Raw genomic sequence first — 21,891 nt, 5'->3', positions numbered from 1 at the left:
AACTGTTTCGAACGATCACACACTGATCTGTTTTTAATTTCATCCTTGCCTCACTTCAGCATTTAAAAAAATTGTAATGTTGTAAAGTGAAACGTTGTAAAGTGAAATGTTGCAACACAGTCAAAAGGCACAGCCTCTGAAACATGGCAGATGACTACAGTATTTCAGGGCTCCAGACTGCACTATAGATCTGTGAAAATGTCAACGGAAACTGTAGTTGTTGAGGTTTGATGTTGTTGTCATACCCAACAGACTACGCTCAGTTGCCGGAAATTGAAAACGAACTAGAATTGAAAATACATTTAGAGCTCTGAGGTTTACTGAAAGTGTTGGTTTCATCGAGAGAGAGTAGGGGACAGCGAGAGAGAGAGAGACAGCGAGAGAGAGAGAGAGAGAGAGAGATAGAGAGACAGCGAGAGAGCGAGAGAGAGACAGCGAGAGAGAGAGAGAGATAGAGAGACAGCGAGAGAGAGAGAGATAGAGAGACAGCGAGAGAGAGAGATAGAGAGAGAGATAGAGAGACAGCGAGAGAGAGAGATAGAGAGAGAGAGAGAGAGAGACAGCGAGAGAGAGAGAGAGAGAGAGAGAGAGGGAGAGAGAGACAGCGAGAGAGAGAGAGAGAGAGAGAGAGAGAGAGAGAGAGAGAGCATACAGGAAGGGGAAAAAAGGAGTGGACTACCTAAAAGTAGTTCTGGAGAACAAAGACTTTTGATGCCCTCTCTCTCTCCAAGGGGGAAAGTTTACACATATTTTAAAACACATCTATAAAAAAAAAAATTAAAAAGTTTTTTATTGAAATTTTACTTATAGAGAATGAAGTATCAACTGCGCACTATTTGACTCATACCCACCAAAGTTCTATATCGTAGTCTAAGGGGGCTCTGGTTGAACGCTGTGGAAGCTTGGAGCTGGAGTCATACAAACATTCTACTGGTTGAGGATATCCTGTAAGGACTCAAGTATCTCACTGTTTGGAGGAGGTGGAACTGGATGGAAGTGTCCGACGTGAAACAGTGATCAGTTGTCTTCACACAACGTCTACTAGGAGTTCCTCACTACTGAATTATCTGAAGAAGAAAAACTATTCTGGGTGATTTTGGAACATTGCAACTGCAAGGCTTCACAGGACTTTAGCTGTACTCAAGTGGATGAGGCAGTTCTACTGATTTAGCTTTACTCAAGTGGATGAGGCAGTTCTACTGATTTAGCTGTACTCAAGTGGATGAGGCAGTTCTACTGATTTAGCTTTACTCAAGTGGATGAGGCAGTTCTACTGATTTAGCTTTACTCAAGTGGATGAGGCAGTTCTACTGATTTAGCTTTACTCAAGTGGATGAGGCAGTTCTACTGATTTAGCTGTACTCAAGTGGATGAGGCAGTTCTACTGATTTAGCTGTACTCAAGTGGATGAGGCAGTTCTACTGATTTAGCTTTACTCAAGTGGATGAGGCAGTTCTACTGATTTAGCTTTACTCAAGTGGATGAGGCAGTTCTACTGATTTAGCTTTACTCAAGTGGATGAGGCAGTTCTACTGATTTAGCTGTACTCAAGTGGATGAGGCAGTTCTACTGATTTAGCTGTACTCAAGTGGATGAGGCAGTTCTACTGATTTAGCTTTACTCAAGTGGATGAGGCAGTTCTACTGATTTAGCTGTACTCAAGTGGATGAGGCAGTTCTACTGATTTAGCTGTACTGAAGTGGATGAGGCAGTTCTACTGATTTAGCTGTACTCAAGTGGATGAGGCAGTTCTACTGATTTAGCTGTACTCAAGTGGATGAGGCAGTTCTACTGATTTAGCTGTACTGAAGTGGATGTGGCAGTTCTACTGATTTAGCTGTACTCAAGTGGATGAGGCAGTTCTACTGATTGCCGTATATCTTTTTTGGAGTATGGTTTTGGATTATGCTCTTTTGGATTTAAATTTTTGGGGACGTGAATAATGTATAAATCAACAATCGAAATGCTGAAATGTAACGGGGTTTTTTTAACACTTTGTGTGTCATCAGGGATTCTCTTGGTAAGTCTGGAAAAACTCTCATTCTATCCATCACATCCAATGAACCACTTGATGGAAGTCTCATCAAAAAGTTTCAAAAGTTTATTTCTGTTCATTTATGTTAGGAATCGTTTCTGTAGGTTAGAGAGAGACAGAAGCAGCTGTTTGTATGATACTATTGTGTTTTGAGTTTCACCAAAACATTTGGTCTCAACAAAGCTTTTACCCACACTGTATACAATGTTATTTTTGACACATTTACATCGTATCTTTTCAGTGTGTATCCGCCGTCGCCGAAGAGCAGAAATGCAGCATAAACGTAACCGAGGCCGACAGCGGTCTGGAATCTATAACGTTGAGACTGACTACGGAGGGACAGCAGTGTCACTTCACTGTGTTATCTGTGGACAGTAGCTCTGTAGTAACACACTGTGTGGAGGAACCGAAGGAAAACGACACGTTTCAATGCCAGGTAGTCAGTTTAGAACCCGGAACATCGTACGCCCTGCAAATCATGTCCACGACAGATGAACAACGGGCCAATGTCACCCTGCACACCAGTGAGTTGGGGTTCTGTTGGGGATTATATATTTATGGAAATGAGATTATAGATTTGTTGTTGTTTTTTTCTCCTTGATTTGTACATTTCAAATCAATATCTAATAATATCATTTGTGTACGGCAAATGATGTATAGTTTGATCAGTGTTTCATAGTCGCTCTTTCTCATTGATATTTCTTATGGGAGTAATGCATTTATATGCATTTATATGTCTTAAATCCACGTGTCATTAGCTTCTCTGACTGTGTTGTTATGGTTACCAGGTTTCCTCTACTCTTGGATACATAGTGTGGGTACCTATTCTACTATCTGTTGCAGCAGGCTTTTCAGCTCTCTGCTGCCTGTCGTCACATCATACAGTCTTTCTGTTACATTTCATGTGGTTTTCCCTCGGCTTCACTTACATGACCACAGGAACTGAAACCCTGCTGAGAGAGAGTGATAAACCAGTAACTGTGTGTGTGTGTGTGTGTGTGTGTGTGTGTGTGTGTGTGTGTGTGTGTGTGTGTATGTGTGTTTTTTTTGTGCATGTGTGTGTTTTCTTGTGGGTGTATGTGTGTTTGCCTGCACATGTCTGCAAGCGTATGTCCTCACATGGCTCTACAGCTGTAGGATCTTAAATTGATCCCTCTTTTGTTGCTGAGAACTGCACAGCAGGAAATGCAAACTTGTAGAGTATTTTAGTTTTTAAAAGTATTCTAAAGTTTGCAATTTCCCCTTTGAAATGTCATACTTGATTTGCCCTAACGTAATGTTGTTGTTGTTTAAACGTATCAACCCCTGTATAAATGTCCATTAATTATAATCCACATCATAATTCACATTTCCTGTCGCTGTAGGATTATTTTCCTGCTGTAGCAAACTGGCTCAAATGAAGATCCTACATCTGTATAAGTGAACATACACTTGGCAGGGACCCAGAACAGAAGTATCTGACCTTAAGTGTATATTTCCAGACTCTCTCTATCGCCCCCCCTCTCTCTCTCTCTCTCTCTCTCTCTCTCTCTTCCTGTCTCTCTCTCTGTCTCTATCTCTCTCTCTCTCTCTCTCTCTCTCTCTCTCTCTCTCTCACCCCAGCCATTTCCTGACTCCATTGTCCCTTTGTACTAACGGATACAGGGAGTCCTGTGGGTGGGGTGTGGGAGTGGAGGGCAGGACACTATGTTTGGTTCACAGGGCCTGGGCCGATTAGGGTGAATGGCACTGCTCTTGACCTTCTCAGCATGCTATGTCCCCTTTAACAGACTCTAGTCTGGTCGTACATCACACTGTCCCCTTTAACAGACTCTAGTCTGGTCGTACATCACACTGTCCCCTTTAACAGACTCTAGTCTGGTCGTACATCACACTGTCCCCTTTAACAGACTCTAGTCTGGTCATACATCACACTGAGACCTTTAACAGACTCTAGTCTGGTCATACATCCCACTGAGACCTTTAACAGACTCTAGTCTGGTCATACATCACACTGTCCCCTTTAACAGACTCTAGTCTGGTCATACATCACACTGTCCCCTTTAACAGACTCTAGTCTGGTCGTACATCACACTGTCCCCTTTAACAGACTCTAGTCTGGTCGTACATCACACTGTCTCCTTTAACAGACTCTAGTCTGGTCATACATCACACTGAGACCTTTAACAGACTCTAGTCTGGTCATACATCACACTGAGACATTTAACAGACTCTAGTCTGGTCGTACATCACATTGAGACCCTTTAACAGACTCTAGTCTGGTCGTACATCACATTGAGACCCTTTAACAGACTCTAGTCTGGTCGTACATCACACTGTCCCCTTTAACAGACTCTAGTCTGGTCGTACATCACACTGAGACATTTAACAGACTCTAGTCTGGTCATACATCACACTGAGACATTTAACAGACTCTAGTCTGGTCGTACATCACACTGAGACCTTTAACAGACTCTAGTCTGGTCATACATCACATTGAGACCCTTTAACAGACTCTAGTCTGGTCGTACATCACACTGTCTCCTTTAACAGACTCTAGTCTGGTCGTACATCACATTGAGACCCTTTAACAGACTCTAGTCTGGTCGTACATCACACTGTCCCCTTTAACAGACTCTAGTCTGGTCGTACATCACACTGAGACATTTAACAGACTCTAGTCTGGTCATACATCACACTGAGACATTTAACAGACTCTAGTCTGGTCGTACATCACACTGAGACATTTAACAGACTCTAGTCTGGTCGTACATCACATTGAGACCCTTTAACAGACTCTAGTCTGGTCGTACATCACACTGTCTCCTTTAACAGACTCTAGTCTGGTCGTACATCACATTGAGACCCTTTAACAGACTCTAGTCTGGTCGTACATCACACTGTCCCCTTTAACAGACTCTAGTCTGGTCGTACATCACACTGAGACATTTAACAGACTCTAGTCTGGTCATACATCACACTGTCTCCTTTAACAGACTCTAGTCTGGTCATACATCACACTGAGACATTTAACAGACTCTAGTCTGGTCATACATCACACTGAGACCTTTAACAGACTCTAGTCTGGTCGTACATCACACTGAGACATTTAACAGACTCTAGTCTGGTCATACATCACACTGAGACATTTAACAGACTCTAGTCTGGTCGTACATCACACTGAGACCTTTAACAGACTCTAGTCTGGTCATACATCACACTGAGACATTTAACAGACTCTAGTCTGGTCGTACATCACACTGAGACATTTAACAGACTCTAGTCTGGTCGTACATCACACTGTCTCCTTTAACAGACTCTAGTCTGGTCATACATCACACTGAGACATTTAACAGACTCTAGTCATACAGTGATTTCGGGAAGTATTCAGACCCCTTGACTTTTTCCACATTTTGTTACATTACAGCCTTTTTCTAAAATCGATAAAAAAATAAAAAAAAATCATCAATCTACACACACTACCCCATAATGACATCACAATACCCCATAATGACATCACAATACCCCATAATGACATCACAATACCCCATAATGATGCCACAATACCCCATAATGACATCAAAATGCCCCATAATGACATCACAATATCCCATAATGACATCACAATACCCCATAATGACAAAGTGAAAACAGGTTTTTAGATATTTTTTGCAAATGTATTAAAAATAAAAAACTGAAATATCCTTTGCTATGAGACTCGAAATTGAGCTCAGGTGCATCCTGTTTCCATGATCATCCTTCAGATGTTTCTACAACTTGATTGGTGTCCACCTGTGGTAAATTCAAATGATTGGACATGATTTGGAAAGGCACACACCTGTCTATATAAGGTCCCACAGTTGTCAGTGCATGTCAGAGCAAAAACCAAGCCATGAGATCAAAGGAAGTGTCTGTAGAGCTCCGAGACAGGATTGTGTCGAGGCACAGATCTGGGAAAGGATACCAAAACATTTCTGAATCATTGAATGTCCTCAAGAACACAGTGGCCTCCATCATTCTGAAATGGAAGACGTTTGGAACCACCTAGACTCTTCCTAGAGCTGGCCCCCGGTCAAACTGACCAATCAGAGGAGAAGGCCCTTGGTCAGGGAGGTGACGAAGAACCCGATGTCCCTCTGACAGACCTTCCGAGTTCCTCTGTGGAGATGGGAGAACCTTCCAGAAGGACAACCATCTCTGCAGCACTCCAACAATCAGGCCTTTATGGTAGAGTGGCCAGAAGGAAGCCACTCCTCACTAAAAGGCACATGACAGCCTGCTTGGAGTTTGCCAACAGGCACCAAAAGGACTCTCAGACCATGAGAAACAAGATCTTCTGGTCTGATGAAACCAAGTTTGAACTTCTTGGCTTGAACGCCAAGCGTCATGTCTGGAGGGAACCTGTTAGCATCCCTATGGTGAATAATGGTGGTGGCAGCATCATGTCTGGAGGGAACCTGTTAGCATCCCTATGGTGAATAATGGTGGTGGCAGCATCATGTCTGGAGGGAACCTGTTAGCATCCTATGGTGAATAATGGTGGTGGCAACATCATGTCTGGAGGGAACCTGTTAGCATCCCTATGGTGAATAATGGTGGTGGCAACATCATGTCTGGAGGGAACCTGTTACCATCCTACGGTGAATAATGGTGGTGGCAACATCATGTCTGGAGGGAACCTGTTACCATCCCTATGGTGAATAATGGTGTTGGCAGCATCATGATGTGGGGATGATTTTCAGTGGCAGAGACTAGGAGACTAGTCCGGATCGAGGGAAAGATGAATGGAGCAAAGTACAGAGAGATCCTTGATGAAAACCTGCTCCAAAGCACTCAGGAACTCAGACTGGGGCGAAGGTTCACCTTCCAACAGGACAATGACCCCAAGCACACAGCCAAGACAACGCAGTAGTGGCTTCGGGACAAGTCTCTGAATATCATTGAGTGGCCCAGCCAGAGCCTGGACTTGAACCCAATCAAACATCTCTGGAGAGACCTGAAAAGCGACACTCCCTATCCAACCTGACAGAGCTTGGGAGGATCTGCAGAGAAGAATGGAAGAAACTCCCCATCCAACCTGACAGAGCTTGGGAGGATCTGCAGAGAAGAATGGGAGAAACTCCCCATCCAACCTGACACAGCTTGGGAGGATCTGCAGAGAAGAATGGGAGAACCTCCCCATCCAACCTGACAGAGCTTGGGAGGATCTGCAGAGAAGAATGTGATAAACTCCCCCAACACAGATGTGCAAAACTTGTAGCGTCCTACCCAAGAAGAGTCGAGGCTGTAATCGCTGTCAACCGTGCTTCGACAAAGTACTGAGTAAAGGGTCTGAAAACGTATGTAAATTTGATCATTTCCGTTGTTTTCTTAAAATAAATTTGCAGACATTTTGTGACAACCTGTTTTTGCTTTGTCATTATGGGCTATTGTGATGTCATTATGGGGTATTGTGATGTCATTATGGGGTATTGTGATGTCATTATGGGGTATTGTGATGTCATTATGGGGTATTGTGTGTAGATTGATGAGGCTGTAATCATTTAGAAAAAGTCAAGCGGTCTGGATACTTTCTGAATGCGTTGTACCTCATACTAAACTCCGCCCCTTTCTGGGCACAATGCTGGACTATCACTTCTTATCTAGAGCTATTCTAACACATAGAACGTTTAGATAACACAGTGGCATTTAGATCATCCATGGCTAGAGGTGTCATACTAACATTACAACTAATTAGAAGAAAATAAAGGGATGCATCCTTGTCACTCCAATGTGACTGTAGACATTAAAACGTCTAGTTTCATTGTCTGTGAAATCAGCCACAAAAGGGGGGTTGCTCTATGCCATGTTAATACGTCCTACCAAATACAATGACATTCTGGCATTCCAGAATGTCATTGTTCTATTCTGTCAGTACCACCACAGGAGAGGCTCGTTAACGCACCACTGTTACCCACCCAAACGGGCGCCTGCCTGCCTGGAATAGGGAGTCAGGGCTCGCCTCCTGCCCCCCTCCCCACCCATCTAAAAGGTCCCCTTTTTCTCCTCTCTCGCTTCCCATCATCCCCTCCCAGCGGGCTAGCGGGGGCTCGGGGTCTGACCGGGGCTGAAGCCGTGGCCAGAGAACTTTAAACAGCCATGAAACAATCCTATCTGCTTCCTAACCCTAACCCTTCCGCCATCTCCACCACGCACCTCTCTACTGGTCTGTTCTCAGAGTCTCTCTACTGGTCTGTTCTCAGAGTGTCTCTACTGGTCTGTTCTCAGAGTCTCTCTACTGGTCTGTTCTCAGAGTGTCTCTACTGGTCTGTTCTCAGAGTCTCTCTACTGGTCTGTTCTCAGAGTCTCTCTACTGGTCTGTTCTCAGAGTCTCTCTACTGGTCTGTTCTCAGAGTGTCTCTACTGGTCTGTTCTCAGAGTCTCTCTACTGGTCTGTTCTCAGAGTCTCTCTACTGGTCTGTTCTCAGAGTCTCTCTACTGGTCTGTTCTCAGAGTCTCAGTCTCTCTACTGGTCTGTTCTCAGAGTCTCTCTACTGGTCTGTTCTCAGAGTGTCTCTACTGGTCTGTTCTGGTCATAGTTCTATGAAGTGCTGTGTTGTTCTGTTCTGTCCTGGCACAACACCTCTGACTGATGAAACACGGTGTACCAGTAATGTCATCAGTCTCTGTGTAGTTTAATTTACCACCACACCTCTGATGAGACATAGTGTAACAGTCCCAGTTATTCCTCTCAGAGAGTAAAGACCTGCAGCTCTGTCTACTTTCTGTGAAGATCTGCCTGCTGCCATTCCTCTCCTAATGAAACATTGTGTAACAGCGTTGTTCATCAGTCATTCCCCTGACCAGTCATTCCCCTGACCTGTCATTCCCCTGACCGGTCATTCCCCTGACCAGTCATTCTTCTGACCAGTCATTCCTCTGACCAGTCTTTCCCCTGACCTGTCATTCCCCTGACCTGTCATTCCTCTGACCAGTCATTCCCCTGACCTGTCATTCCCCTGACCTGTCATTCCCCTGTCCTGTCATTCCCCTGACCTGTCATTCCCCTGACCTGTCATTCCCCTGACCTGTCATTCCCCTGACCTGTCATTCCCCTGCCTGTCATTCCCCTGACCTGTCATTCCCCTGACCAGTCATTCCCCTGACCAGTCATTCCCCTGACCAGTCATTCCCCTGACATGTCATTCCCCTGACCAGTCATTCCCCTGACCAGTCATTACCCTGACCAGTCATTCCCCTGACATGTCATTCCTCTGACCAGTCTTTCCCCTGACCTGTCATTCCCCTGACTGGTCATTCCTCTAACCAGTCTTTCCCCTGACCTGTCATTCTCCTGACCTATTACATAGTTCTCTGTGTAGTTCTGCACCACTCCTCTGGCGATGATGTTGTCTAGCAGTTATTATTTTGGCCATCTAACTTGTCTGTTATGTAGCCATTGTTATGACAGTGATACCGCCCTGACATTGTGACTGCTTTTGGATCAGATTTGGCAATATGAACTCAGCAAAAAAAGAAACGTCCCTTTTTCAAGATCCTGTCTTTCAAAGATAATTTGTAAGAATCCAAATAACTTCACAGATCTTCGTTGTAAAGGGTTTAAACACTGTTTCCCATGCTTGTTCAATGAACCATAAACAATTAATGAACATGCACCTGTGGAACGGTCGTTAAGACACTAACAGCTTACAGACGGTAGGCAATTAAGGTCACAGTTATGAAAACTTAGGACACTATAAATAGGCCTTTCTACTGACTCTGAAAAACACGAAAAGAAAGATGCCCAGGGTCCCTGCTCATCTGTGTGAACGTGCCTTAGGCATGCTGCAAGGAGGCATGAGGACTGGGGATGTGGCCAGGGCAATAAACTGCAATGTATGTACAGTGAGACGCCTAAGACAGCGCTACATGGAGACAGGACGGACAGCTGATCGTCCTCGCAGTGGCAGACCACGTGTAACAACATCTGCACAGGATCAGTACATCCGAACATCACATCTGTGGGACAGGTACAGGATGGCAACAACAACACTGCCCGAGTTACACCAGGAATGCACAATCCCTCCGTCAGTGCTCAGACTGTCCGCAATCGGCTGAAAGAGGCTGTACTGAGGGCTTGTAGACCTGTTGTAAGGCAGGTCCTCACCAGACATCACCTGCAACATCACCTGTCACCTATGGTCATAAACCCACCGTCGCTGGACCAGACAGGACTGGCAGAAAGTGCTCTTCTCTGATGAGTCGCGGTTTTGTCTCACCAGGGGTGATGGTCGGATTCGCGTTTATCGTCGAAGGAATGAGCGTTACACCGAGGCCTGTACTCTGGAGCGGGATCGATTTGGAGGTGGAGGGTCCGTCATGGTCTGGGGCAGTGTGTCACAGCATCATCGGACTGAGCTTGTTGTCATTGCAGGCAATCTCAACGCTGTGCGTTACAGGGAAGACATCCTCCTCCCTCATGTGGTACCCTTCCTGCAGGCTCATCCTGACATTACCCTCCAGCATGACATTGCCACCAGCCATAGTGCTCGTTCTGAGCGTGATTTCCTGCAAGACAGGAATGTCGGTGTTCTGCCATGGCCAGCGAAGAGCCCGGATCTCAATCCCATTGAGCACGTCTGGGTCCTGTTATGGGGTCCTATTGAATCAGAGGGTGAGGGCTAGGGCCATTCCCCCCAGAAATGTCCGGGAACTTGCAGGTGCCTTGGTGGAAGAGTGGGGTAACATCTCACAGCAAGAACGGGCAAATCTGGTGCAGTCCATGAGGAGGAGATGCACTGCAGTACTTAATGCAGCTGGTGGCCACACCAGATGCTGACTGTTACTTTTCATTTTGACCCCCCCTTTGTTCAGGGACACATTATTCAATTTCTGTTAGTCAGATGTCTGTGGAACTTGTTCAGTTTATGTCTCAGTTGTTGAATCTTGTTATGTTCATACAAATATTTACACATGTTAAGTTTACTGAAAATAAACGCAGTTGACAGTGAGAGGACATGTATTTTTTTGCTGAGTTTAGTTGAAAAAATTGTTTGCTTGAATATCAAAACATGTACCTGTGCTTTATAAGTGAATTGCCAACTTGACTTTTGTTTAATCTTAGCTTGATGTATGGTATCTTGTTTCAGTCACTGACAGCCCATTCTATCGCTCAGGTCCATCGACAGTCAGTGGCCTACAGGTGTCTGAGACATCAGACAGCCTGGGAGTTTCCTGGCAGCCTGGCCCAGGGAGGACTGAGCGCTTCAGGCTACTGCTCACCGACCGAGTGGGTGTGGTGAGGAACCTGACTCTGGAGAGCACCGCTAAAGACTACACTGTCACCGACCTGGTGCCAGGGCGCGTGTATAACATCACCATGGTGACGGAGGCAGGGGGACGCCAGAGTACCACCTCAAGACAAATACAGACGGGTAAGGATTCAGTCATGATATGGGATTCATTGGAATGGACTCTGCTTAGATGACGTCAGCATCTGTAACAGCGATGTAACATCTATTGTACATAGTCCATCGGTAAATAGCCCACCCAATTGACCTACCTCATCCCCATACTGTTTTTATTTATTTACTTTTCTGCTCTTTTGCACACCAGTATCTCTACCTGTACATGACCATCTGATCATTTATCACTCCAGTGTTAATCTGCTAAATTGTAATTATTCGCCTACCTCATGCCTTTTGCACACAATGTATATAGACTCTCTTTTTTTCCTACTGTGTTATTAACTTGTTTATTGTTTTACTTCATGTGTAACTCTGTGTTGTTGTCTGTTCACACTGCTATGCTTTATCTTGGCCAGGTCGCAGTTGTAAATGAGAACTTGTTCTCAACTAGCCTACCTGGTTAAATAAAGGTGAAATAAATAAATAAATAAAACATATTTGTAAGTTAGGATCATCACTATATTTAGAAATAAAAATGTAATTGTAACTATTAAAGTCATACTGCACCAAATTCCAGGAAAGCGCTTTGGTGATCAGCTATTTATTTTAAGCCTTGAGCTTCTCACATAGTCATCAGCCCACACAAATAATGGGATAGTGAGTATATGGGAAGATGCCAACCTCTCCTCTGCTCCCTACATCCTGTGGAGTATATGGGAGATGCCAAACTCTCCTCTGCTCCCTGCATCCTGTGGTTCTGAGTGTATGGGAAAGACTGAGTGTTAGGGCCTGGTATGGACACAGGGCCCAAGCCTGCTTTCTTTCCCAACAGAGTCCCTACCCAACCAAGCCTGCTTTCTTTCCCAACAGAGTCCCTACCCAACCAAGCCTGCTTTCTTTCCCAACAGAGTCCCTACCCAACCAAGCCTGCTTTCTTTCCCAACAGAGTCCCTACCCAACCAAGCCTGCTTTCTTTCCCAACAGAGTCCCTACCCAAACAAGCCTGCTTTCTTTCCCAACAGAGTCCCTACCCAACCAAGCCTGCTTTCTTTCCCAACAGAGTCCCTACCCAACCAAGCCTGTTTTCTTTCCCAACAGAGTCCCTACCCAACCAAGCCTGCTTTCTTTCCCAACAGAGTCCCTACCCAACCAAGCCTGCTGTTTTTCCCAACAGAGTCCCTACCCAACCAAGCCTGCTTTCTTTCCCAACAGAGTCCCTACCCAACCAAGCCTGCTTTCTTTCCAAACAGAGTCCCTAACCAACCAAGCCTGTGTTACTCTTTAACTGTCCAGGATCGGTGTGAATTTTTTTCAGCCATCGTAAACCTCCGCCTTAGGCCTTAGGCTGACATTATTTATTAGTTTTTATCATCACCATTAGCTTTTTCAGAAGCAGCAGCTACTCTTCCTGGGGTCCACAGAAAACATGAAACACGATAAGTCACAAAACACTGATACACTGATAGACAAGGACAGTCATATGTGACCGAACGGCTTGATTAGGTCTTATGGAGCAACATTTGAAATTGTGTTTCAATTTTTTTTTAAACTTTGGATAGAAGTAGAGACTCAGAGCAATAAAATGGCATATGTGTCACACCCTGATCTGTTTCACCTGTCTTTGTGCTTGTCTTCACATTGTCACTTCACACGGCCTGCACTTGATTCCTGATAATATCATACACTGAGGTTGAGGAACATTGGGAAAGTAATTCTGCTTTGAAAGTTGATGAACTCTTAATCTCACTTTTGAGAAAATGGCCCTTGAATATTTTGGTTCACCTACTGGAGAGATCTTCTTTGTCTCCACCCCCATTCAGCATCGTTCACACCCTCTTAAGCCTTAGCCCCGCCCATCTCTTTAAGGATTCACATCTGAGGCCATGTATTAAACAAGACTAAAGGCTGGTTTATACTATGGGTGTAAATTTAATCTGGAGTGCCAGAGTGTACTCTGGGCGTTTGTAAACTCAGAGCGTTGTCAGATTGTAAACTCAGAGCGTTGTCAGATTGTACACTCAGAGCATTGTCAGATTGTAAACTCAGAGCGTTGTCAGATTGTAAACTCAGAGCGTTGTCAGATTGTAAACTCAGAGCGTTGTCAGTTTGTCCGTTTGTACATTCAGAGTTTTCACACTTGGAGCGTTCAGAGCGCACACTGGGCGCTCTGGCAGAGGAGTAGGGTTGTTCTGACCTCACAACGACAGTCAAACACCCAAGCTAACTGGCTAATGTTGGCTAGCTTGGTAGCTACTTCCAGTACAATTGAGCGAACACCTCACTCTGACCATTTTACTCGCCCTAGCAGAGCTGGTTAGGCTATTTTCATGTTATCCAAAGTGGAGACTGCAACTGTTCTGCTGGCAACAATTTAATTGCGCTTTTTAGCCAACGTTTACTGACACCGGCAATATTCATCGGTGTTTGTAAATTCGTCAGTTATTCTGAGCTTTGGCACACAGACGAGAGTGCTCTGAAATCAGAGTAGATATCCAGAGCGAATTTTACCAGCTACGTCTATCGACAGTTGTCGCAGTGACATCATGAACATTCTTTTGAAATGGTTACTTACGTAGTGGAGTCTTTTGTTTCGTCACGTAGATAGCTAGCTAGCTAAACAATGAACCACGATCCCAACTCATAACGTTACTACCCCTGCATGAATCTGCAGGTAGCTAACCAACCAGGTTCAACGTTAGCTAGTTAACATTAGGCTATAATTTTTTTTCTGTTTTTGCTATTTGCTCTTTGTTATAGAGCCAACCAGATTGGAGAAGTGGTTTATCCATACATCTCTCTTTTGGACAGATAACTCTTTGTGTTGTTGTTTGTTTAGTGTTTTCCAATTTTCCCAGAAGTGGTTAGATTCTATGGATTCTTCAATTGCATTGAGCTGATTTCTGACGTGCTGTTCCTTCTTTTTCCGTAGTGCATTTCTGTATTGTTTTAGTGATTCACCATAGTGAAGGCGTAGACTCAAGTTTTCTGGGTCTCTGTTTTTGGTTGGACAGGTTTCTCAATTTCTGTCTTAGGTTTTTGCATTCTTCATCAAACCATTTGTCATTGTTGTTCATTTTCTTATGTTTTCTGTTTGACATTTTTTTATTTGATAGGGAAGCTGAGAGGTCAAATGTACTGTTTATGTTTTCTACTAAAAGTGAAGTTTACACTTTCACTATTACAGTGGAACATTTTGTCCAGGAAGTTGTCTAGAAGGGATTGAATTTGTCTCTCTCCCTCTCTCTCTCCCCTCTCTCTTCCTCTCCCTCCCCCTCTCTCTCCCCTCTCTCCCTCCCCCCTCTCCCTCCCCCCTCTCTCTCCCCCCTCTCTCTCCCTCCCTCTCTCCCTCTCTCCCCCCTCCTCTCTCCTCTCTCTCCCCCTCTCTCCCCTCTATCTCTCCCTCCCTCCCTCTTGCTCTCTCTCTCCCTCTATCTTTCTCTACCCCCTTCTCTCCCCTCTCTCTCTCTCTCTCCCTCTCTCTCTCCTCTCACTCCCTCCCCCTGTCTCTCTCCCCTCTCTCCCCTCCCTCTCCGTCTTCCTCCCCCTCTATCGCTCTCCCTCTCCCTCCCACCCTTCCCTCTCTCTCCTTCCCTCTCTCTTCCTCTCCAGTGCCCTATGCCGTCTCCAACCTGAAGCTAGAGAACAATAACACCCAGGACAGTTTGAGAGCATCATGGAGTCAACCCCAGGGTGATGTGGACTCCATAGTGGTGACCCTGTCCTCGTCTGGAACCACCCCTCTGGAGAAGACCCTGTCATCTGACACCACAAAGGCCCACTTCCACCAGCTGACACCCGGACGGACCTATCAGGTGTCTGTCGCCACCAAGAGCGGAGAGCTCTCCAACCAATCAACTGCCTCGGCCAACACAGGTAACAGTAGGCGTAACCAGGAAAACGTCATGTAAACCAGGACAAACTCTGTGTCGTGGTCAGGAGAACGTCTTGTCTCTGGTCCAACATGCTAACAGTTAGTGTTCTCAGAAATCCAATGAAGCCTTTAGTTTGTTGAGAGGAACACTCTTCCTGTTGAAGAGGGCCTCTGCTATTAAAGCCAAGAGGATAAAGGAGGGGGTGAGATGGTAATTCCCCTAGAGTGTGACTGTTTAATTTAAACACTCTGTTATTAAGGGTTCAGCAAGAGCTTGTTGAGCGTCTCTATGATGTCTAAGATCATAACTATGTGATTACTATTCATGGATTAATCAAGTGGATTAGAATTAGTCCATTGTGTTGTTGTGTTAAGGCGTCTGCATGCTTCCCAAGCAGAAACAGTTCAGAAGAGTTCCTTCATTTATTATGATGACATTTGGTGATGTTTCTTTCTTAGGTGAGGGGTTTTGTTCTCAGGTGAGGGGTTTTGTTCTCAGGTGAGGGTTTTGTTCTCAGGTGAGGGGTTTTGTTCTCAGGTGAGGGGCTTTGTTCTCAGGTGAGGGGTTTTGTTCTCAGGTGAGGGGTTTTGTTTTTAGGTGAGGGGTTTTGTTTTTAGGTGAGGGGTTTTGTTCTCAGGTGAGGGGTTTTTGTTCTCAGGTGAGGGGTTTTGTTTTTAGGTGAGGGGTTTTGTTCTCAGGTGAGGGATTTTTGTTCTCAGGTGAGGGGTTTTGTTCTCAGGTGAGGGGTTTTGTTCTCAGGTGAGGGGTTTTGTTCTCAGGTGAGGGGTTTTTGTTCTCAGGTGAGGGTTTTGTTCTCAGGTGAGGGGTTTTGTTCTTAGGTGAGGGGTTTTGTTCTCAGGTGAGGGGTTTTCTTCTCAGGTGAGGGGTTTTGTTCTCAGGTGAGGGTTTTGTTCTCAGGTGAGGGGTTTTGTTCTCAGGTGAGGGTTTTTTTTCTCAGGTGAGGGTTTTGTTCTCAGGTGAGGAGTTTTGTTCTCAGGTGAGGGTTTTGTTCTCAGGTGAGGGGTTTTGTTCTCAGGTGAGGAGTTTTGTTCTCAGGTGAGGGTTTTGTTCTCAGGTGAGGGTTTTGTTCTCAGGTGAGGGGTTTTGTTCTCAGGTGAGGGGTTTTTGTTCTCAGGTGAGGGGTTTTGTTCTCAGGTGAGGGTTTTGTTCTCAGGTGAGGGGTTTGTTCTCAGGTGAGGTTTTTTTTTTCTCAGGTGAGGGGTTTTGTTCTCAGGTGAGGGTTTTTTTTTCTCAGGTGAGGGGTTTTGTTCTCAGGTGAGGGGTTTTGTTCTCAGGTGAGGGGTTTTGTTCTCAGGTGAGGGGTTTTGTTCTCAGGTGAGGGTTTTGTTCTCAGGTGAGGGTTTTGTTCTCAGGTGAGGGGTTTTGTTCTCAGGTGAGGGTTTTGTTCTCAGGTGAGGGGTTTTGTTCTCAGGTGAGGAGTTTTGTTCTCAGGTGAGGGTTTTGTTCTCAGGTGAGGGTTTTGTTCTCAGGTGAGGGTTTTGTTCTCAGGTGAGGGGTTTTTGTTCTCAGGTGAGGGGTTTTGTTCTCAGGTGAGGGTTTTGTTCTCAGGTGAGGGGTTTGTTCTCAGGTGAGGGTTTTTTTTTCTCAGGTGAGGGGTTTTGTTCTCAGGTGAGGGGTTTTGTTCTCAGGTGAGGGTTTTTTTTTCTCAGGTGAGGGGTTTTGTTCTCAGGTGAGGGGTTTTGTTCTCAGGTGAGGGGTTTTGTTCTCAGGTGAGGGGTTTTGTTCTCAGGTGAGGGTTTTTGTTCTCAGGTGAGGGTTTTGTTCTCAGGTGAGGGTTTTGTTCTCAGGTGAGGGGTTTTGTTCTCAGGTGAGGGGTTTTGTTCTCAGGTGAGGGTTTTTGTTCTCAGGTGAGGGTTTTGTTCTCAGGTGAGGGTTTTGTTCTCAGGTGAGGGTTTTTCAGGTGTTTTGGCACCACATGGTTGTTCTGGAGGCCAAAGTCCATAACTCTTCGTCTGTGATTGGTCAACAGCAGGGATTCTTCAATAAAGTCTTTGTTGTCATTCAACGAGAGAAGACTGTTTTTTTAATGCCAATATTTTCATTGAGAAATAATGCACTGAACATCTTAGATGTAAAATTACACAACTAATGTCAAAATGAATGAAAGATTCCTTGAGTTTGAGCTTAGATTATTTTAGACTATTTACAGTGTCTCAAAATGGGCAAACAGGTACTGTACTACTCAAGGAAATTCAGAGACCTTTTAACCAAAGGTCTTTTGAGGGATTATACGAGCAGGTTCGTTCGGAAGGGCGCCAGCCCGAACTGAAGCATGCTGACGCCTTAAGGGTTCTTACTTCCTGCCTTTTGAGAGCTGCTAATATAAACGAACAAAATGAAATACTCCAGACTGTGCCTTTAACTGGTCTTTCTTCTTCTCTCCGTCCTAGTCCCAGGTAAAGTGTCCCAGCTCTCTATGGAGGCGCTGGATGACTCCAACTCTCTGAAGGTGATGTGGGCTCCCCCTGGTGGAGACTGGGATAAGTACAGGGTGCTGCTGTTAAATGGGACCCAGACTCTGGATAACAGGACCGTGGAGAAAGGGGTGGTGGAGTACACCTTCTCTGACCTGGGACTGGTTCCTGGGAGGACCTACAGGGCTGGGGTCATGGTGGAAAGCACTGGGGAGCAAGGCACAGTGGAGTACTGCCACAGAGGAATAGGTAGGCTACACAACAACATAATGGAGTAGGAGAAAGTACTGGCATCAGTAAGAATGATAAGAGAACTCATGATATCATCATGACTCTTCATCTCATTGTTCTCTCTATTTCTGCAAACCTTCTTTCTCCCCTTCTCTCTTTCCCTTAATCCACCCCCCTGTCTCTATCTCTCTCTCTCTTTCCCTTAATCCACCCCCCTGTCTCTCTCTCTCACTCTCTCTCTCTCCCTCTTCCCTCTCTCTCTCTCTTTCTCTCTCACTCTCTCTCCCTCTTCCCTCTCTCTCTCTCTCTCTCTCTCTCCCTCTTCCCTCTCTCTCTCTCTCTCTCTCTCTCTCTCTCTCTCTCTCGCTCTCTCTATCTCTCCCAGCTCCTAAGCCCGTCTCAGAGCTTCATATCCGCCATGCTGACGAGACCTCCCTCAGCGCCCTGTGGAGTCACGCCCCCAACTCAGCCAGGGACGGCTACGCCGTAGAGCTCCGCCATGGCAATGCCACGGTTGCCACGAGAGACCTGACCCGTGACATGAGGGAGTGCACCTTCAACGTGCTCATGCCCGGACGCGTGTTCACCATCATCGTGACAACCAAGAGCGGGGAGCTCAACAGCTCTGTGTCTGTGCTAGGGAGGACAGGTGAGAGGGTTGCTATAGCACCTGTATCGATATGTACACACAACACACTAAAACAGAGTAGCTGAGGTCATCTCTATGGTAACACTGTATTTATCCAATCAGAGGGACTCCATGATACTGTCCCTTTGTAGCTGAGGTCATCTCTACGGTAACACTGTATTTATCCAACCAGAGGGACTCCATGATACTGTCCCTTTGTTGCTGAGGTCATCACTATGGTAACACTGTATTTATCCAACCAGAGAGACTCCATGATACTGTCCCTTTGTAGCTGAGGTCATCTCTACGGTAACACTGTATTTATCCAACCAGAGGGACTCCATGATACTGTCCCTTTGTAGCTGAGGTCATCACTATGGTAACACTGTATTTATCCAATCAGAGGGACTCAATGATACTGTCCCTTTGTAGCTGAGGTCATCACTATGGTAACACTGTATTTATCCAATCAGAGGGACTCCATGATACTGTCCCTTTGTAGCTGAGGTCATCTCTATGGTAACACTGTATTTATCCAATCAGAGGGACTCCATGATACTGTCCCTTTGTAGCTGAGGTCATCACTATGGTAACACTGTATTTATCCAACCAGAGGGACTCCATGATACTGTCCCTTTGTAGCTGAGGTCATCACTATGGTAACACTGTATTTATCCAATCAGAGGGACTCAATGATACTGTCCCTTTGTAGCTGAGGTCATCACTATGGTAACACTGTATTTATCCAATCAGAGGGACTCAATGATACTGTCCCTTTGTAGCTGAGGTCATCACTATGGTAACACTGTATTTATCCAATCAGAGGGACTCCATGATACTGTCCCTTTGTTGCTGAGGTCATCACTATGGTAACACTGTATTTATCCAACCAGAGGGACTCCATGATACTGTCCCTTTGTAGCTGAGGTCATCACTATGGTAACACTGTATTTATCCAACCAGAGGGACTCCATGATACTGTCCCTTTGTTGCTGAGGTCATCACTATGGTAACACTGTATTTATCCAACCAGAGGGACTCCATGATACTGTCCCTTTGTAGCTGAGGTCATCACTATGGTAACACTGTATTTATCCAACCAGAGGGACTCCATGATACTGTCCCTTTGTTGCTGAGGTCATCACTATGGTAACACTGTATTTATCCAACCAGAGGGACTCCATGATACTGTCCCTTTGTTGCTGAGGTCATCACTATGGTAACACTATATTTATCCAACCAGAGGGACTCCATGATACTGTCCCTTTGTTGCTGAGGTCATCACTATGGTAACACTGTATTTATCCAACCAGAGGGACTCCATGATACTGTCCCTTTGTAGCTGAGGTCATCACTATGGTAACACTGTATTTATCCAACCAGAGGGACTCCATGATACTGTCCCTTTGTTGCTGAGGTCATCACTATGGTAACACTGTATTTATCCAATCAGAGGGACTCCATGATACTGTCCCTTTGTAGCTGAGGTCATCACTATGGTAACACTGTATTTATCCAACCAGAGGGACTCCATGATACTGTCCCTTTGTAGCTGAGGTCATCACTATGGTAACACTGTATTTATCCAATCAGAGGGACTCCATGATACTGTCCCTTTGTTGCTGAGGTCATCACTATGGTAACACTGTATTTATCCAACCAGAGGGACTCCATGATACTGTCCCTTTGTTGCTGAGGTCATCACTATGGTAACACTGTATTTATCCAACCAGAGGGACTCCATGATACTGTCCCTTTGTTGCTGAGGTCATCACTATGGTAACACTGTATTTATCCAATCAGACTTTGAGGCAGCATGTACAGGGATGTTTTTACTTTGTCTCAGTTTATTTTCTTCACAAAATGGAGTCTTCAGATGAAGCCTGACACACAAAGGGTAATAATGAGCCTGCTGAGATGAAAATAAAAGCTTTGTTTACAAATGGAGACTGACAGTAACTGAGCCTGTCTGTCTGCAGTACCTATGGAGACTGACAGTAACTGAGCCTGTCTGTCTGCAGTACCTCTGGAGACGGACAGTAACTGAGCCTGTCTGTCTGCAGTACCTCTGGAGACTGACAGTAACTGAGCCTGTCTGTCTGCAGTACCTATGGAGACTGAGCCTGTCTGTCTGCAGTACCTCTGGAGACGGACAGTAACTGAGCCTGTCTGTCTGCAGTACCTCTGGAGACTGACACTAACTGAGCCTGTCTGTATGCAGTACCTATGGAGACTGACAGTAACTGAGCCTGTCTGTCTGCAGTACCTATTGAGACTGACAGTAACTGAGCCTGTCTGTCTGTAGTACCTATGGAGACGGACAGTAACTGAGCCAGTCTGTCTGCAGTACCTATGGAGACTGACAGTAACTGAGCCTGTCTGTCTGCAGTACCTCTGGAGACTGACAGTAACTGAACCTGTCTGTCTGCAGTACCTATGGAGACTGACAGTAACTGAGCCTGTCTGTCTGCAGTACCTATGGAGACTGACAGTAACTGAGCCTGTCTGTCTGCAGTACCTATGGAGACTGACAGTAACTGAGCCTGTCTGTCTGCAGTACCTATGGAGACTGACAGTAACTGAGCCTGTCTGTCTGCAGTACCTATGGAGACTGACAGTAACTGAGCCTGTCTGTCTGCAGTACCTATGGAGACTGACAGTAACTGAGCCTGTCTGTCTGCAGTACCTATGGAGACTGACAGTAACTGAGCCTGTCTGTCTGCAGTACCTATGGAGGTGAGGCGTGTCCACCTGAGCAACCAGGGCCACGTGGACAGCTTACAGGCCAGCTGGGAACTCCCCCCTGGAGATCTGGACTTCTGCAGCCTGCAGCTCCTCCACAACAACCGGGCTGTGCAGAACCACACCGTCCCAGCCAACACCACCTCTCTGCAGCTCAGAGACCTCCGGCCTGGCGCCTCCTACAGGCTGGTGGTCAGTACTGTCAGTGGTGGGATGGTTTCGAAGCAGGCCGTGGCTGAGGGACGCACTGGTAAGTTAAATATCAGGAACAGTTCATCTTTATGCATTTACTCAACTGTATCGTCCACATTAACATCGACAGAGCCAGGCATTTGTTTTGGGGGTTGTTCTGTATGTTCTTCCTGGTGGTCTTGTCCATAACAGCTGTTTATGTGTGTATGTGATGTAGTAATGGCCAGGCATGCTTAATTCTATGCTTAGAGATGGTCGTTTAAGGGTAGGTGTCTGACCATCGGAGTAAATCACTCATTGTTACAGTGATTGTTAACCAACATTAATTATAAGATACAATCTCAGAGAGAGAGAAACGTCATATTGTTTTCCAATACAAAAGAGAATGTCT

At 45.5% G+C, this 21,891-nt stretch overlaps 1 protein-coding gene across 1 annotated transcript in view; it reads left to right on the top strand.

Moving 5' to 3' along the window:
- The first annotated feature begins 333 nt into the window (after positions 1-333).
- ptprb (protein tyrosine phosphatase receptor type b) overlaps positions 334-21,891 on the top strand; it is a 97,389-nt gene continuing 75,831 nt past the window's right edge. The window contains exons 1-7 of the mRNA XM_090201279.1: positions 334-2,020; positions 2,277-2,559; positions 11,170-11,427; positions 15,010-15,273; positions 17,684-17,956; positions 18,324-18,587; positions 21,292-21,558. Coding sequence (XP_090057405.1) covers positions 1,943-2,020; positions 2,277-2,559; positions 11,170-11,427; positions 15,010-15,273; positions 17,684-17,956; positions 18,324-18,587; positions 21,292-21,558 — 1,687 coding nt within the window. The 5' untranslated portion in view covers positions 334-1,942. The remainder of the gene's footprint in view (positions 2,021-2,276; positions 2,560-11,169; positions 11,428-15,009; positions 15,274-17,683; positions 17,957-18,323; positions 18,588-21,291; positions 21,559-21,891) is intronic.

The sequence above is a fragment of the Oncorhynchus mykiss genome, chromosome 15 (assembly GCF_057628025.1).
Source record: "Oncorhynchus mykiss isolate SJ-2025 chromosome 15, ASM5762802v1, whole genome shotgun sequence".
In the NCBI taxonomy this organism is placed as follows: Eukaryota; Metazoa; Chordata; class Actinopteri; order Salmoniformes; family Salmonidae; genus Oncorhynchus; species Oncorhynchus mykiss.
This window is presented reverse-complemented; position numbering and strand designations above follow the sequence as displayed.